General features: G+C 45.0%; 1 protein-coding gene across 1 annotated transcript in view; it reads left to right on the forward strand.

The window, feature by feature from the left end:
* TC2N (tandem C2 domains, nuclear) overlaps positions 1–16,185 on the forward strand; it is a 243,432-nt gene extending 227,247 nt beyond the window's left edge. The window contains exons 10-12 of the mRNA XM_085626516.1: positions 595–709; positions 6,779–6,978; positions 14,962–16,185. Coding sequence (XP_085482642.1) covers positions 595–709; positions 6,779–6,978; positions 14,962–15,072 — 426 coding nt within the window. The 3' untranslated portion in view covers positions 15,073–16,185. The remainder of the gene's footprint in view (positions 1–594; positions 710–6,778; positions 6,979–14,961) is intronic.
* The last annotated feature ends 3,603 nt before the right edge of the window (positions 16,186–19,788 follow it).

Genomic DNA, 19,788 nt, shown 5'->3' on the forward strand with positions numbered 1-19,788 from the left:
CCTGCAGCACTCCCTCCAGGAGCCGCGACTGGCCACAGAGCTTCTTTAGGTCAGAATGGAAGTCAGACTACAGTTGTGATAAGGATAATTGCTAACAGATGCACATCTCTGTAAACAGTGGCCATCACACGCTACACAGTGTGATGGCCAAACTAAATACTCACTAAGTGAAATCGCCAGAAGGAGAAAAGGGAGGGACTTTTACAAGCCAACACCAATACAAAGGATACATTTTTGAATGGCACAGCCAACAGCAAATAGAAAGCAGTTAATTTTTTAATGCACATAGAATACAATACAACATGTCTTGCAGACAACGCAAGCAATGTCTAGACTCGACCTAAAAAAGAGCACTGATTTAAACACATATATCAATGTTATCATATTAGAATACATCTTTTCCTGCATAAGTAAAATTTCCCTCCAAACTTCCAAAATCTAAAGTTAAATACACCCATTTCAAAATCTCATGATCTGAGTACATCTGCTGCAGAATCTTGGTTCTTGTATATCTGGTATAAGCAGCTCGGAATAGTCCCTGTGACGGGCATTGTGTTGCATGAGCTATGTGTGATCACTTTCTTTTTGCCACAGGCTTGCCATGCTGAGCTGGAGATTGGGACATGCTTCCAGCCGGTAAATAGCAGGATCCAGCTGCAGATTCTGAAAGCCCAGAGCCTTCCAAGCTCCTCAACTCCACTGTCATTAAGTAAGTGCAATTGTTTTTTCAGTCAATTGCTGCAGGGCTGACACCTTCCACGAACTTGTTCTTGTGTTAAGCATACAAAAAATGCACACGGAACAGATAGACATGCTGTTTATTTCAAACAGAACAGAGCTACATGCTGTATGTTTCAAACTTCTTTGTATGATCATATGGTGTTGCTATACAATACAGATAATGGCAATGCAAGTAGTTCACCACTCTAAAATGTAAAGCTGTTGGCTTTGCCAATGTGTTTTTCCAAGATGACCACCAACGCACACATGTATCTCATGACACCTGCGTCTGGATGTTTCACAACACAGGTTGCTGTTTTCAATTTATCAGTCTAACAGGGCGAACAACCATGTTAGACCAATAAATTAAAATGAAAAAAGGGATGAAGAACTCACCCGAAGGGCAAAAAATGAGCAGCAGCCTTGCTGCACTTTGTAGCTGCCAGGCTCTCATAAAAAAAGAAATATATATGTTCCCCTACTCCTCAAAGCTACTAGTGCTTCTCCCCCAGCCCACATTGAAAACATAAAAATAAATATATATAAATATATATATAGAGATATATAGATATACATATATATATTACCGTGGCCTGGGGCAAAAGAGGCATTAGTAGCATTGGGGAGCGGGGGAGGATGAAAGAGCAAAAGGCCAGGACTTTGCAGCTGTCGGACACATAAAAAATAAAAAAAAATGTGAGCTGAAAAAACACGGTGAGAGGGGTGGGAAATGGGTCATTGTTCAGAAGCATCGGTAAATGAGCAGGAAGAGAGAACATTTAGGGATGGAGGAAAAGAGAAAGAGGTAAAGGAAAAAAAATATTCCCACTGAGTGCTTAATCAAAAATAATGCTCCACTCAAGTCATCCATTCAGAACACTAAGAGACCGAAATGCTCCTTTGCGGGACAAACACAAGATTATAAAGAAAAGATAAAGAATTAGGAGCAGACAACTGAGTAGACAATACAGTGACGAGCAAGGAGCTGACCCAAAGCCCACTTTAAGTATATGTTATGCACTGAAACCATAAGCCTTTCCATAGATAGCTAAAGATGTCTATCGCAGAGACTTAAAAATGACAAAGTGCTTTGAATGACAGGCCAATAGGGCCTTCACTGGGATCTGGTGACATCATAAACTACAAAACTGATTGTCAAGGGACTTATTGATTTATTAATGACCAAAGATCCCTAAGATGTCTCTATTGCCTTGAACTTCACAAGAACTTTTTTTAACATTATAGATTTTAGTTTAGAATTGCTGTCAGTGACAGTGTAATTACTGAATCTAGCCTATTATCATCTATGTGATCTATAGCAATATTATCTGCTTTGGTTGGTTCATCTGTCTGAATAGATCATACGTGACAGTAGGATATTAAGTGAAGGCCATCTTCCTGAAATGTAATACATATGGGCTCTATTTATATCAGGGATTCTTTGCTCAGCAATGGCAGCCGCATTTACCAGCCATGTCAAAATGATCACAAGTTCACTGTGATCTGTCGCTTAGCAGGTAAAACACCCCCAATCAGATGTACGCGGCACCCTTAAGGCCAATGTAAAGTGTTTGCAAAGACAACAGTTACAAATGCACCAGCAATAGCATGGTTGCCACTGACTGATACAAATCTAAAGCCTGTGTTGACTTGAGGAGTCTTTATACAGACTAGTTATGCTTGTCATTCGAAGAGGTGCTGGTCTCACTGGCTACAAGAGGCTTTTCCCTCTCTTTCAAGGTGCTGTTTACCCCAGCAGCACTAATAACAATGCATTGGATAGAGGCTGAGTGATAGTTGTATATGTTCACAGCTGCTGCAGCATGGCACTGATAGGGCTAATGAGTCCCGACTTACCACTGACCCACATGCACCCCTTATGCAAAGTGTCAAACTTATTACTGTAGTAGGCCTTCTGACAAATCTTCCCGATGTTTTTATTTTTTGATAAAGAATTGTATTCGTGTTTCAAACAAAGACCAGCATATAGTCGAATACAGTATACCACAGCTTTCATGCTACAATTCCATTTTACATATGTAGAAGAGAAAGATGTGCAGCACACGGACCCACAGCGGTCTGCACAGTGAACACAAGTCAAAGGAAGACATATTTAGTCTATCTGCCCCAGCCATTTGCCCCAAACCTTCCAGTATTTAGCCAGACACCCTCTGGCCTTGAACAATGGTTTCTCTTGTGGAGCGCACCAGTCTACCCCTCTGCGCCATTTTGTTACACTCGGGGGTAATGGATTTATCCAACTAGCCACAATGTCACGTTTGGCCACCATTGTGGCAGTAGTAAGAAATTGTTTGTCGGCTCGGGACCCATCGAGCCCATCCGTGATGCCTAGGAGTATACTTAAGGTGTTATGCGGCACTTCCCAGCCCAGGACCTCCGTGAGTTCTTTTTCTATGGAGTCCCAATAGCATGCGATGACAGGGCAGGCCCATACCATGTGGAAGAATTCAGCCTGGTCGTGATTGCAGCGCGCGCAAGAGGCACCGCCCTCATACCAGCACTAAAGAAGCGCTTGGGTGTTAGGTAGGCAGTGTGTAAATAGTATAGTTGGACCAGAAGGAGCTGGGCGGAGGTGGTGACTGTCTTGGGTGCCATTAAGGCGTCTCTCCAGTCTTCCTCTTCAAGAGGTCCCACCCATTGCTCCCATAAGCTTCTCAACCAGACTAAAGTGTTAGGTGTGTTGTTGGTGTGAGAGCGATAGATACGAGAGACACCCCCTCTTCCCAGGTTGCCTGTCATAATTTGTGCCTCCGGAGGACTGTATTTTAGTAGGGATGTGCCCTGTGGTACGTGGTTGTAGAGGGCATGGCGTAACTGCACGTAGCTATAGAATTGCGAGGGGTGTAGGGAGTAACAGGTTTGTAAGTCTTGAAAGGTGCACATTCGGTCACTTGTCCAGACATCCCCAAGCTGTGAGATACTAATGAGGTCCCACGGCCGGAAGCCCTTCAGGCCACTGACCTCTCGTAGCCAAGTCCCCGACCAAAGTGGTGTATATTGAGTCAGTTTGTTCGTCCACTGGGTGTGGCGCAGGGAGGCGCGCCAGGCTAAGATAACCAATTGCGTCACCATTGGGGAAAGTTCCTCCACACAGCATCGTCTAGATCTTGGGCAGACCCAGGTCTCTGAGTTCCAGTCTAAATGCCGGATCCGACCAGCCACCATTGAACCAGTCTTGGAGTGTGAGTAGGCAGGTTGCCAGATAGTATAAATATAGATTGGACCGTGGGAATGTAAATGGGGTGTTTAGGATCATGTAGAGGAACTTGGTGAGTATCATCATTTTGAAGAGGGATACTCTGCCCAGGGGAATAAGCGGAAGCGATTGCCATCTGTGGAGGTCTGCCTGGACTTTCTGCATCAGTAGGGTGACATTGAGAGACCAGGCGAGATCAGGTAGTAGGGCCACCCAGATTCCCAAGTATTTGAATGATTGCCTTCTGATGGGTATCGAGGACTGCAAGTTGAAACAGTCTCTGGGCAGGTGGAAAGGAACCAAGACGGATTTGCTGGAGTTTAGCTTCAGACTGGAGACCTGCCCAAAGAGGTGCAGAGCCCAAAGGCAGCGAGGGCCAGATTGGGCCGCTCGGCCAAGAAGAGGAAGACATCATCTGCGATTTTGTCTTCCACGGAGTTTGGCCATCTCCAACCTTGAATACGATTGCCAGATCGCACTAGGCATGCTAAGGGCTCCATCACCAGGGCGAAGAGGAGCGGCGAAAGAGGGCAGCCCTGTCTTGTACCCCTTTCAATACAGAAGGATTTCGAGACTGCTCCACTGACTAGGACTCGTGCGTGCGGTTGGGAGTAGAGTACCTTAACCACGTTACGGAAGTGTTGACCCAAGCCCACCCCGGCCAGGACACCCTCTAGGTATCACCAGTCTACCGAATCATACGCCTTTTCAAAGTCAAGAAGAAGAAGCGCTAAGCAGGGGGTTATTGTTTGGCGGTGTGCCAAGGCAATGTGGAGGCATCTGAGGCATTGTCTAGTACCCCGTGATGGCATCAAGCCACATTGCTCGAGGTGGACCAATTTGGAGAGATATGGTTTCAGGCAGTGGGCCAGAATCGAGGCAAAGATTTTGACCTCCAAGTTTATGAGGGAAATTGGCCGATAATCGGTGCAATGTACTGAGGGAGGTTGTGTTTTGGGGATTACCACAATAGTGACGGTGTCTGTTTCAGGTAGAAAGGAGCCCCTCTCGACCGCTTCAGCATAGGTGTCCAAGTGTGGAACCAGTGTCTCTCGAAAGGTGGCGTAATATTCTTAAGGGAAACCATTGGGACCGAGGGTTTTACCTGGAGCAGAGCGTGCTATGGCTTCACCGGTTTCTTTTCGGGTAATGGGGCGGTCTTGGTCCAGTGCCTCAGTTTAGCTTAGGCGAGGGAGCTGGAGATGCGTTTGGGCAATCAAGCTTGAAAGAGAAAGCTTGGGTTGCTGCCTTGAGTAAAGTTTGAAATAGTATGTGGCATAGGTCTGGGCTATCGCCGAGGGTACAATATTCGTGGTACCTTCTGAGTCTCTGATCTCCAGGATGATAGGGATGGCCATTGGATATGTGGCCAAACGATGTAGGAGTTTCCTGTTTTTATCTCCCCACCCTAACACTCTGGCTACAGAGGATCTTGAAAGTGTTTTGGCAGCCTCCATGGAGATATGTTTGATTTCTTCTCGCAAGGGCAATTGTCTCTCACGTGCGCCATCCTGCTGGGTGGGTGTCTGGCCTTCAAGGAGGGTCGCTTGGCCCTCTAATTGAGTAATCTGAGCATCTTGGGATGAATGCTTAAGTTTGAGTTGGCCTTTGGCGAAGCCGCGGATAGTGGCTTTACCCGCTTCCCACAGAGTACTCGGGGAGGAGACCGAGTCGCGATTAGTGAGAAAGTATTGTTGGAGTTCTATCTCCACAGCCTTTTTAAGGTTTTGGTCTTGGAGGAACCATGCATTGAACCTCCAGATCAGACGAAGCGTGTCAGGGGGGGTCCCCCACCCTCAGGAGGGTAGGCAAATGATCAGATATGCCCCTAGGAAGGATAGAGATATGTCTAGCTTTCTGACAATCTAGCGCAGGCATAAAAATATGGTCGATGCGCGCATGCTTGTGATGCGCAGCTGATGTGTGAGTGTATTGCCTGGTCTGGGGATGCCAAATTCTCCAGGTGTCACATACAGTGAGTGTGCTTGCCCAGTTGGTGAGATGCCGTGCGTAGGCGGACCTCGTGTTAGGTTGTAAGCTCGTGGTTTCAAGGTTTAGGCACATAACTGCATTGAAATCTCCGCCAATGACTGTCAGCCCGGGGAGCAGCTAGGCAATAAGGCCCATGATGCGTTTTAGGGTCGAGGTGAACATTGATGGAGGGGAGTATATGGAGAGCAGGTTCTTCCCAATGTTTTTAAATAAGGAAGCTATGGAATTAGTAGATTGAGAGATTTATCTTCGGTCACATAATTTGGTCAGTTGGGGAAGGTAGGATTTAAATCCATATGTGCCAGAATAGATTACATAATTAATTCCATATTTACAAAGCGCAACCTTGTCACCCCTAGGGGTATCCAGGCGTGAGCCCAGCACTCCGGAGTCAACCGCTCTGGCTGCTGCGCCACACCCTTTACTGCGCTAACCTCTACACAACATGCCCTGTACCTTAAAAGTGCAATGGTCTGGTTACAGACCCGCTGCATTGCATCATTTGAAAAAGACAATGCAAATTAGTCTAGTTATACTGTATACATTAAGAGGCTTGTGACCAATCACGTATTTAACTGCTAGATGCTAAAGTCTGAATTACAAACAAATTGTAATTACTATTTTCAAGAGGTAGGAAAATTATGTGAGTTGCACAGGTAAAAAGAAGCGCCTGCAGAAAGCCCAGAATCGTACTTTAACCATCACATTAGAAGTATGTACTAGTAGACCTGGATGGGCAGATTTTCTCTTACAAGCTTAACATGGCCTCCTTAATTACCTACAGCTAAAACGTGTTTACTATTTGATGATGTAAAGTTTGATGTCCAGGTTGAAATGTTTCACTTTCAGATTTTCTGGTGAAGGCAGAGATGTTCAGTACTGAGGGGCTGATACACAAGAAGAAGACGCGCCTGCTGAAGTCCTCCAATGGCCAGGTCAACTGGGGCGAAACCATGGTCTTTCCAGTGACGCAGAAGGAAGAAGGCATCAATGTTCTCATCAAACTCTACAGCAGGAGCTCAATGAGGCGTAACCACTTCCTTGGACAGGTATGGTGGTGTCTCTTACAAAGCAATTGTAGATTTTATTAAGCAAGCGGAAATATGTCCCAGCAGATAAACAATTTCAGCAGTTTTTTTAACAACTCCTGTTGCATTTTTTAGCATCTGCCATGATCTCAGAATCACTTAGCGACCATGAATTTTGTAAACATGGCGAGCTTGCTATGAGCAAAGTTCTGAAGTTAACCTAAGTTCACATTCTCATTTAAGTTCACATTATAGTTTTTGGATAAATGTGAACTTCAAAACACATGCACGAGCCACGAACTTACTATTAAGCACTTAAGTGAACACATGATTTACCAGCCCTTTCCAATTGTTCATATCTAGCAAATGTGTTTAGCATTAACACTGTTAGTCTATAGTTGTACAAATTGCGCCTTTTTGTTATCTCATAATTCATTATCTGTTTCTTCCTGTCACTGAAGAGCTCATGGCACAGGTAAATATAATGAAATAACGGGGGGGAAATTTGCTCTCCGTACATGTACATGTGCTGATGCGGTCTATTGTCTGCAATTTGTAAACAGTAATCCTTGATCTGGAGCTATCTGCAACATAATTTGCAGAAAGAAACTGACCATGATAGCTTAAGGTAGCACCAGAAGGCCACCTTTACAACAAGCTCGTAGACTTCTCTGTTATTGGAGGTTTATACCTAGTGGTGGTAAAGACTAATGCCTAGAACCGCACAAGTGTATAGAACTGTCAGATAGACTCATCCATGCTTATTTATTCTTACATTTATTCATTCACTGATTGATTCATTGGCTCACTCATTCATGTATTCAGTCGTGTGCCGCCTCCAACAAAGCACACATCAGCCTCACTCGAGAACCCAAGCCTAGTTCTGCCTCGCACAGTGACAACCAGTGCTGGAATTGGAAGAAAAATTACTCCGGGAGGCCATAAAGTGGGGGTCAAGGTGTGGCAGAGGAAAGGGGTTGGAATCACAATATCACAATGGACAGAGCTTGAAAAACAGAGTCTCAAAGGCAACATATATATATATATATATATATATATTCACTGAAAAAACCATAGGTTTCACACACGTTATAGTTAGGAATTAGCATTTAAAAAAACGTGCAAATTCAGTGAAAAAACCATAGGTTTCACACATGTTATAGTTAGCTGGACATTTTACTCATAAAAAACCAATGAAATTCCCCCGTTATAGTTAGTGCAGGCAACTATAACTCACGCGACCGCAATCCTCTGCTGATGCTAATACTGTATTTAGACACTTATTTGCCCATGTCTTCTTCCATTAAATTTTAGCTATACATATATTACAAATATTTTTTTTTCATAAAGACACATATGTCATCAGCAGAGGATTGCGGTGGCGTGAGTTATAGTTGCCTGCACTAACTATAACGGGGGAATTTCATTGGTTTTTTATGAGTAAAATGTCCAGCTAACTATAACATGTGTGAAACCTCTGGTTTTTTCACTGAATTTGCAAGGTTTTTTAAATGCTAATTCCTAACTATAACGTGTGTGAAACCTATGTTTTTTTCAGTGAATTTGTACGTTTTTTTAAATGCTAAGTTACTTTACGCCGTTCGTGGCGTGCGCGCCCACTTAACGCAGTTCGTTCCGTGCGTAATCGCCGTTTTTTCGAAAAAATATAAAATTTAATTTTTGCCCTTGGGGGTACTTTTGGGACACCTTAATCTAGGCTAGGTGGTTAGGAGCTGTCTAACCTGCCCCTTTACATGTTTTCTACCTTTATTTTTCCTCCCCCCCTCAGAGTGCGAGAGAGAAAATGGCGGCCGTCGCTTCCTGGTTTCGACCGATTCGAATGTTTACTAAGATCTAACAGCCAATCAGAATCGCGCTCGCGCACGTCACCGTACGCGTACGGTAAGCTTACCGTAAGCGCACGGTAAGCGCACCGTAAGCTGCCACAGATATATATATTGATTTAAATGCTATTTTCTCAGGAACTACTGAACAGATTTAAACCAGACCTACAAAAGGCACTTCCTTGACCTGTAGACTACCTCTCTGCCAAATTTCAAGTAACTCTGTTCAGCCGTTCGGGCTGTAGCTGTGTCTAAAGGTCCTATGGAAAAATGCATGGGAAAACGCGTTTTGGGACCCCCCTTTTTTCTCAGCCCCCGCTTGACGAATCCCCCCGAGACTTTCAGGGTAGGAGCGGAGCGTAGCGCCCCATTAGTTTTGAAAATTTCGCGAGGATTCGTCGACCGGCGCCAAAGTTATTCCAAATAGAATGTTGCGGTTTTCCTATGGAAACAGGGTCCTAACTATAACTACCTACTGGCGACCGCCAGTAGGTAATATATATATATTTATGTATTTAAAATCTGCTGCAAAGAAATTGGCAACAAGGATGAATGTGACAGCAAACCGGTTCTATCTTACTTACTTGGTCACTAAGTAGCTGTATTTTGAAATATTTTACAGGGTTAAGGCACCTGCTGCAGAGACCTTTGTGTGCCCAGCAATTTTGAGGGAATTATAGTAGCAGTAAGATAACTCTGGGGGGTAATGCAGTTCTGGTAGAGTTCTGTTTTGTGTCCAATCACATTTGTGACTCCTAAAGTAGAATTGAAAGTTAATGTACCTACTGCAAAGCACATCCTGTTACATACTGATCATGGATTAATATTTTATGTAGATAGGTAAGCGAGTTTCTGCTTTTTACACTGAGATCCTTTTGTTACTTCCTTTTCATAATTTGCAGTCCTTCCAATATAGTACAGTGGTCTATTTACCGGCATCAAGGAGCCGCATGCAAACTTTAATCATGGGTTTTTAGATCATCATTGTGTTTTTTCTTAATCTGTTGTTATTTTATGATTGCAAAGAAGGGCACTTATAGGAATTAATAAAGTCATTTTAGTACGGACAGCCAAACTCACCGTTCATTCTTAACATATAATATCTACAAGTATAAACAATATGTGGTTCCTGCACCTTATAACGTCCAGTCTTGAATAATATTTCCTGTTCACTAATTTACATACTTGAATGATTTACTGTGCCTCTATGTGTGCGGTAAAGCGCGGTGACACCCTACACTGGGATGAACAGTGCTAAACAGGACCTAAATAAAAAATAAATGAGTCATCCCACATACATCATTATTACTGTAATTACTCACACACACAGATAAATCTTGCATTCTTACAGTGCATGCACCTCTCTTACATGGTGGGTTGAATAAAGTCAAAAACATGCCACCAATTCATGGTTTCTATAAAGTACTTGTGAAGTGATAAGCTACTTGCCTTTGTTTCCTTCCATTGCATTGGTATCTAGGTGATAGGCTCCAGATGGCTCCCAGCTAGGATGATCCTCGAACAAAAGAAGGGCCAGTGGCCCTTTACATCAGGCCTTTGTTTGTGCCCATCTGGAGATCAAATAAGAAAGATTGTTCAATGCCTGCATGTTTCTGCACTGAAAGGAATGCAGGCAACTAGTGGGGGGCTCCTGAATTGTGTCCCGGTGTTGGAAAATGACACCAGGACAAATTCAGCATATCTCCCTGGGTCGGCTGGATCCCAGTAACAGCTGCTGGAAGTGAGATGCGGCATATTCTCCCTACTTTCTAACACTGGTGACAGAAGCCAAATCACTCTAGGGTTGTACAACTTATGTCTCACACACATTTGCCTACCACCACTTTCTTGCCCAGGGGCGATCCATGCCATGGTTACTCAACATATGAACGCCGTTGATTCTCCAGTTCACTTTACAGGTGGCAACAGCAGGCCTACCTGGGAGTACTTGATTTACACACTAGGCCCCACCCATTCCTGCACACACAACACATCACCAATATACTTGATGTCACAAGCAAGCACCTTTGGGCACCAGCATTACCAAAGGACATTAAAGGTGTCTGTTATGTCAGTGCACATATATACCCCTAGCTACAAAGCAAAGGGGTGCTGTTCGAGACTGGTATTTTCAATGAGGTAATGATGGACCCCAGAGGAGAAGGGTGGACACGGATACAATGACAATTGAAGGACATGGCGTACAATGTCAAAGGTTCCTGGGAGGGGATTACAAGTGGGGAAGTGGTTGTCACCCAAGGGGCGGGAAGGGAAGCAAGAACAGAATTGCAAATTACAGATATAGCAGAAGGGGGAGAAGGAGTATAGGGAAAAGAAGGTGGCATCCTGCAATGCGGCAGGTGGTTGTTAAAGTTGGAGCAGGTCTATTCAGAAGGGTACGGCAGCCATGTCTTGATATTGTGAGGAGAGGGTGTTTGAAGACACAAAGCTTTAGTTCTTTTTGGAAGTGGGGGGTGTATGGTACTTGGAGCATCTGGACAGGAATGGAGCACCACTACTAGTGCCTACAGTGATACCTCACTTCTGAGTGGAAAGGGTCAGGAGCTTGACTACTATTAATGCAGTAAATGCAGTGTGACCAGAGTCCAAGGGTGTCAGGGGACTACTTTATTCCATTGCCACACAGTGGGGGAGCAGGTGAGGGTGTGCGGAACCCTTCCTATACCACTGGAAGGAGAAATGTTCACTTTGGTATCTTAAACTTTTATAAATAAATCATTTCAAATAGAGAACAGTCCATGTGGGCTGGACACATTGAGGTGTAGCTAGCACCTTAAAGTGTCCAGCTCACATGGAGTAGGGCCAAATTTCCTGATAATGCCTACAAACTTTCCAGAGCAGGTGTGTCTGGAGCTTTACCACACCCTCTCTCTAGGAAGAAACTACAGTAAATGTGATCCTTGGAACGAAAATGACTCTATACCCCGAAAAAAAAACTTTGTTTTTTAAGAAGCGTGCGTGACTCGAAAGACGGATCTCCATAGAGGGACGGGCTTGCCAATGTACAAAGAGGCTACGGCTACTTTGCGCCAACAAAACGCTCTTTCATCAGGGCTCCAAGGCCCTCAATTGTGTGTTACGTAGAGAAGAATATCAGTTTGCAGTTCTCCCCACGAGCATTCCCAGAAGAACAAAATGTCAATGGTATCGATTACATCTCTAGAGCCTTTTTTTGTCCCTTGTAGTCAAAGCGCCAAGGTCCCCTGAATAAAGATGTTTTAACGTGGCAGGCGATGTGAATGGGCCTTTGAAACCTTTCGCCCAAAATAGTGCCATTCATTATCACAATGGCAAGTGTGTCTAGAACTTTGGTATTGGCACCCTTTTCTCAAAATTGGTTTAAAGGTGTTTATTTTTGTTCCTGGGATAAAAAGTCGTTTTGTGTACAACCTTCAAGAAAGGCTGCACACTTCCATAAACTGGAGGAAAAAAAAATCCGATCCAAGAATTCCAAATGCTTTACGTACAGTCTCAGGCTCATAGCAACACTGCATCTTTTGTATTGGTTTTCGTGCTATGATGTCATCGTTACGTGACAGCTCAGGTTATCTTGGTTTAACCAGCTCTTTCAAATAAAAACAGTATTTCGTATGTCAAGACACTTCCATTTTGAAGTCATCTCATACATTTTAGCAAAAATATGTTTGGTGATCCTTTCCACACAATGGGAAAAAAAGACAACAGGAATAGAGTTATCCCTCCGCAAACTATTATCAAAATAGGCAAAAAGGCGAACCAAATGTCTCCATTTGTCAGATAGATAAAAATCTGCAGAAGAACAAAATCAGACCTTGAATAGAAGCATTTGTTTGCACAAAAGGAGCTGTAAAAGAGGTTGGAATTGGAACATGCAAGACCAGTTCAAGACTCTTGCCTATTTATTCAGATCTAACTTGGCAAAATAGTTTTTAGAAACAATATCACAATCTTTTGCCTGTGTTTTTTAGGTACACAAATAAAATTGCAATTATAAATACCATGTCCTGATTGTAGACTTTTACAGTAGAAAAGTGCCCTTCTGACGGTGGAAAACCCACCAATATAGTAGATTATTTTTCATCGTAAATGTAGGCTAGGTAGACATGGAAGGTTTCTGAGTTGGACATCCTGTGCCCTGCAGAGAACATAGGTATCTGGATATTCTCATAGAGCTGGGATAGGCGGGAATAGGTTCCTTTCCAGGGTAGAAAAGGAAGACAATAACCCCTTTTTAGGACAAGCACACCAGACACCACAGCTATATGGGGCCCTATCACGTAGAGGGCGCACTTTCCCTGTTTGCTCCATGGCGCACCTTCAAACAGGTGCACTGAGCGCAAACAGGGAAAGTGCGGCCAATTAGGTTAAATGCCCGGCCCTCAGGGCAGCCGCAAACTCGTGCTACCCTAGGTGGAGGCAGCGCACTCAAGAATCTTACATTGAGTTTTGTCCTCTTCGGACTTTGACTTACACCTTCAGTGTTCCAAGTTGTGACTGACAAGTTTCATCCCAGCTACTTAATAAGTATTTTAATGGCTTGTTTGGTTTTGCCAAATATGACAGGAGCAAAACTGTCCATGGGCAGCAGTTATATTGAGACAGAGGTCCACCAGGCGCGGGCACGGGCGGTAAAGTTGGGCTGCAAAGTTTTAATAACCTAAAGGTATGGTATTGAAGTGTCTGTAAAGTGTAGGAGGGTAATAATTGCAGCTGTGGGTGATGGAATTTTGTGTGAAGGTGGTTAAATTAGTGGTCAAAGGAAGGGCCTTCCCATTTTTGTGGCTCCACCTTTAGATTACAGGATTGATGGTTAGCCATGAAGATAAGATCAAGAACGCACCCTGCTGAATATACTGGCCGGCTAACAATATATTGGAAGCCGATTGTTTGATATGCTTGATGAGGTTTGTTACAAGCTTGAAATTAGGCCTATGGACCTTTGAGATAAAAGTGTGACCGACATTCACTATTTCATTGGCCTTAGTTTGAAGGTGGAGTGTCAATTTCAGGAATTTCGGATTAAAGCCTGGAGGGTGGTACAATACCGCAGCAATGAAAGCTCCTTTGGAATTGATGGAGAGGCAGGGCGCTATTTATTTGAATGATGAGTAGGCTCAGTCAGAAATGACAGTGCAGGATAGTTACACAGGCTGGTGAAAACCCCCATTACTCCGAGGCCGTTGGATTCAGGAAGGAAGTCATGGGTGTGCGTGCTTCATTACAGAATCAGTGTTATGAAGGGTCAATTTTACAGCTTGTGTGGGATCATCCGTCGGGGCAGGCTCAGCTGTGCCACTGAGAGTTGGCATGGCATACTCCTGAACGTAAGTGAACTAAGGTTTGTCTCTAGGTGGGCGGCAACAGTATTGTGTGGGAGTCAGGTAGGGTTGGATCTTGGTCAGTTTTGCCTTTTTTTAGATTCTTAAAAATCTCCTCGAAGGCCTGAAGATTCCCCTTATTGACCCGAATAGTAATGATTCTGATGTTCATTTCCTAATTCTTCATGTGGGTTAGACTCTCGGTAAAATAGAAATGTTGCGAGGACAGCGTCCATATTCCCAATTGCAAAAGAAAACAGTAGGGTATTATTGATTGGTCAGTGATTGGCCTGTGATCGATAACCAGCAATAATACCTCTGCAGGCCCTCCCATAAAATGCTTGCTCCTATTCAAAGTCTTGCAAGACCACTGGCATGGGAGACGATCTTCACTGTATCAGGCGACGCCTGTAGTAAAGGTTCACGCACCACGGCAGTGGGTTGGACATGATGATCCCCACAGTCCCAAAACATTAGTAAAACAAGAGTCCTGTACTGCAGCAAGGGGGTGGGCACAATTGAATTCACTATAGTAGCGCCCTCATATAGCAGTGGTCGCTGCCCCGCAGCAGGGGGTTGGATGGAATGGTCCACTTAGTCCCAGTATGTTAATATAGTGATGGTTTCTGCACCCACAGCAGGGGTTTGGACACAGAGATCCTCGGTTCACTTGCTGCATTAAAGTTCAAAGATCTGGAAAGCTGTACAACTCCTGATTCTAACATTTACTGCATCACTGTTAGTGACCATTATCTGGAGAGTTGGAACATGTAATAGGTGATTGGCAGGTGGGAATTATGTGTTTTCATTGACTTACAGGCGTTTTACTTCTGTCGTTTCAGATGTGGCTGAGTACTGACAGCAGTAGCAGCGAAGCAGCCAACCAATGGAACGACATGTTTGCCAACCCCGAAAAAGTGGTCGTCAAATGGCACAAACTTAACCCCTCCTGACGAAGTTCCAAGACGAAGTTCTAAGGCGCACAATTCAAAATGAAGGACTCAAACATTAACTTTATTTTACTGGGAGCAATTCCATTTATTAGAGGGCTTTAGAGGACTTTTAACTATAGCACCTGGCGCCTTCGACATGCAAATAAATGAAGGAGGACATTTTGTAGCCAGTGGCCGGGAGACGGAGTCTTCCTGGCATGATATTGCTAGTAGAAGGAGTTTTCGGAAACCTATCGGGTTGTTGGGGTCATCGCTTTCCACCTGGATGGCGTGATATGGTATCCTGCTAATTAGGCCTACAATAACCAAATCTGTCACCACAAAAACCAGTCTCCACTATCTGCATATTATATCGATATTTTTAAACTGGCACAAACGTTGTTGCTATGGTAACTTCACCGTTGAGCAATTTACAAACAGTTGGGGAAACTCACTATTGCCTCATCACGTTCGGATGGATGTCACAAACTGTTGTGAGAATGCCAACAACCATTGCATTCTGCCCATGTTCTCGAGAGACACACGTCACAGTGCTAGGCCCTCGTTGTCTGCAGAGTTGTGCAAACCGGGAAGGCCCTCGTGACATTCTGAGCTTGAACTTCCGTTTAGACGAGCACTTCCTGCTGGATGGCGGAGACAAGCGTGTTAGCAACCCTGGCTCACCTTTGTCGATTGTTTGCTTTAGTGCAATATGTAACATAGCTCTTCCAAGTTAAACACTGCACCTTATAACGAAACTGCACACTAATTTGTTTTGCACATTATACCTTCGCCCAGTTGAGAGTGAAAGGAGAGATAGAAGCCAATAAAGGGAAATCTCTGTCGTCGAAACTGTACATCAGCCACATGTGTAACTCCACAAAAGCCAGCCTATCGTCCTTTCAAGATCAGCAACAAAAATAATGATTTCATTTAAAAGTTGCGGCATATCTAACGTGTAAAGTTGTATGCAACGTAATACATATTTTATTGCAGCTTTGTAATATGTCACTTCTTCAGTGCTCTGCTGTAACTTTACAAGTGAGAATAAACCTCATGCTAATTAATGCTGATGACACTGGCAGGGGGAGTGTTTGAGGTGCTACACCCCCCTCAATAAATCTATTCTCTATTGAATAGTTGGGTACAGTTGTTTAAAGTCGGGTGTGATGAGTCTTTGAAATTTAGAGTACACGCTGTCTCTCATCCATGTTTTAAATGTCTTAAAAAATGTTGGTTATTTTACAAAATATTGTTTTTTAAGTACCCCCTTACAATCTGCACTCTGCTCCTTTTTCACCACCTCTTAAACTCCCCTTCTGCACTGCTTCCCTTATAATGTATTGTATCATGCTATGCCAGCATGCTTGTCGGAAAACCTGACGCTCACACCCCTCTAATCGTACTCACCAAGCTATGCCCCCGGACAATGGGGCTGATTCAAGTAATTATGAGTCTGGGAAGTAGTACTACAGGAGAACTCTTTTATGGTCTCTTACATGCTTTGCTAATCAGCTCCAAAACAGGATGACCACCTCCATCAACTTAATACAGACACTATTTTCAGTGCTGAACGTTTGTACGATTGAATAATGATTCCTGGTTGTTGTGGTCTTGTTTTGCTTCCATTGAATAATTAGACTAACACACCTGAAACGTATGATTTGTAGGTGAAATGTTCAGGACTGGAGGCAGTGTACACAATGACCTGGAGTCAGATGGTAACCATTCTCCGAAGCGCCCAACTCCTTTCTAGCAGCAGTAGCCCGTCCTTAGGGCGGCGGGCCCTGCCCCCCAGCTTTTCATAGACATGAAGAGTGTTTGTCAGGCTGTGCAAAGGTCAGCCTGACAGACATTCTTCATGTACAGGTCAGGCAGCCAGGTGCTATAAATGCACTAAATGTGCAGGTGCCTGGCTGCCTGAGCTGAATTTTGCTGTACTAAGGATATCACAGTCCTGTGGGCTGTGATCTCCTCAGCCCAGCAAAGTGCTGTGAGATACTCCCCCTCATGATGAGGGGGGCGTCACTGATAGATTCAGACCTGGGTGCTTCAGTTTTAAGCCCCGAAGTGCCCAGGGCCGAGTCTCAATCGGTGACATCTCGTCCCAGAGTCGGGTGGGGTCAGCAACTTTCATTGACCCCATCCGACTCTGTGACAAGTAAAGACTTCCGCCTCCTCTCATTGGCTGTATTAACAGCCACAGGAGACACATGTAGTCCCAGTATAGACCTGGGTAAACATACTAACATGCAACAAAGTCTCAATGGGAATCAATGAGGGGATGATATTCAAGGAGAATTATGGAGGAATTTATAAAATCATGTCATAATGCAAAAGTCCAACTTTAGCACAACAGAGGGTGGCAACTGCCTGGAGTGTTTCTTGGGTAGGAGGGAGAATTCTGCCAGAAATTGGGAATTCACACACTGGGGCAACAATCACCGGCTATCGCCTACAATGTCACATCATCCACAACAGGACAATTCCAAAAGGTTACAAGTCACGGGTGGGCTGGAAAGTGAATTTCCTCCGGGGGGCATCCGCAAACTAGAGCTAGATTCAGCGGTCCTTCACCCGGTACCCAGAGTCCAGGTAATTAATCTATGTTCCATGGAACATTGATCCCCCCCCCCAAGTACCCACAAAACTCACCAGGCAACTATCATCCTACGTTGTGTTATCTAGGTGTGCAGGAAAGTGGGTTTCTGTTGCAGTACACCAGCAATTTTTGCCTGACTTGAGATGCAGCTTTGACTGTAGAGCTCTCGGTCCCTGCTCGATAGGCTCCCTGTACCAGTGTTCAGTCCCAAACCTGTACCATTGTTTCCACAATTGGCACACCTCTGGCTCACATATAAGTCCCTTGTGAAAGGTATCAGTGGTACCAAGGGCCTTGTGACCAGAGAGAGTCTCCAAGGGCTGCAACAGGTATTATGCCACCCTAAGAGACCCCTCACCAAACCAGGCATACTGCCACTGTAGCCTGTTGGCTTTGGTGCAGATAAAAGTGAAGAGTCGACCTGGCACGCATCCCTGTGTGCCAGGTCTACCAGCACAGCAAGAGGCATATGTAAGTCACCCCTACAGCAGGCCTTAAAGCCCTAGGACAGGCGCTATATTGCCTGTGAGGGCATAACTGCATGAGCAGATAAGCCCCTATAGTGTCTAAGTCCATTCTTAGACATTATAAGTGCAGAGTGAAGCCATACTGAGTACATGGGCTGGGAGCTTGTCATAACAAGTTCCACAGCTCCACGATGGCTTCACTGAATTCCACGATGTTTGGTATCAAACATATCAGCTTAATAAACCCACACTGATACCAGCATTGGATTAATAAGAAATGAACTGGCAGGGCACCTCAAAGTTGCCCCGTGAAAACCTACCAACCCACTAGTGTGTGCCTGACTGGTCTGCACACCATGCCACCTCTAGACATGTTTCTGACTCCTGAGGTCGGAGCCTTTTGCTCTTGTGGGTGAGAAACAAAGCCTTCTCTGGGTGGAGGTGCTTCACATCTACTCCCAAACAGGAACAGTATTGAAAGACGGTGAGCATCGATGGCTTCCTGTCCTTTGTTATGCTGACCAGGGCTTCTCCAGCTAGTGGAGATGCCTGCCCTCCTGACCAAGTCCCACTTTTGGCAGCAAGGTCGGGGGAAAATTGGCAAGCATGAGAGGTGTGCCCCCTCTCAGGCAGAAGCACCCCTAAGGTGTCCTGAGCTGAAGTGACCCCCTACTTTGAGAATCCTCCATATTGTTTTGGAGGGTTCTAGCCAATGGGGTTAGGCGTATGTCCCCTCCCCAAAGGTAGTGGTCATGCAGAGTGTGTAGTCACCCTAAAGGTAAGTAGGCCATTGGCTACTACCTTCTAATCCCTGTAACGCCCCAAAATTGAATATTTAGGGGCACCCTTGAACCTTGTTCCTCAGATTTCTGGTGACCTAAAGAAGAAGAATGACCAAAGAGCCGTACCAGCAGTGAAGACTCCAGACAACAACTGACTTGGCCACAGCCCTACTGGCCTCTCTGCAGCCCTTAAAGAAACCTGCTCCAAAAAATGACTCATCCTGCGGGCCCAGCGACGTCTAAAACCTTGGGAGAATTGCCTGCCTTCCCCAAAGACCAAGCACTCATGCAGACAGCGGCCCTGTCCACAATGAAACCAACAAAAAGAACTCTAGCGCCCTGCTGAACCACACAACCAGACCTCTGGACCCACCTCTGCACTCAATGCCTCCGGCCCAAGTCGAAGTGGCCCACTGGTCCCAAGAAGGTTTCCTAGCGGTTCCGAGTTCAAGTCCACCCCAGAGTGACCTCTTCTGGACTCCACAACTCCTGCAGCCTCGACACGAAGGGTCCCCCAACCGCGACCGGCTCGGGTAAGACGTTTCTGACCTCCAAAGGCACCCCTGCCCCCGCACCCTCCCCCCGGCATTGTGGAGCTCCACTAATGGTGTCCCTGAGTTCTTCAGCATCCCAACTTACCTCCAGAGCCACCGGTTCCCTTCACCCAGCTTCCTGGTCAGAGCCTGCAGCCTTTGTTCCAAATCTTCATTCTCCATTAATTTGTATATGGCACCCAACGCTGTGTTTGCACTCTGCACCTGGCCGCCTCTGAGTCGCTGAGGGTGTGTGTTGGGTGCTGCCTCCCATTTTACTTACCTTCAACTGGCACCTTTTTGAGTGCCTTCAGTTTCCATTGATTGACATCGGGCCCCCGTGACTGAATTAG

The sequence above is a fragment of the Triturus cristatus genome, chromosome 9, assembly GCF_964204655.1.
Source record: "Triturus cristatus chromosome 9, aTriCri1.1, whole genome shotgun sequence".
NCBI classification, from domain to species: Eukaryota; Metazoa; Chordata; class Amphibia; order Caudata; family Salamandridae; genus Triturus; species Triturus cristatus.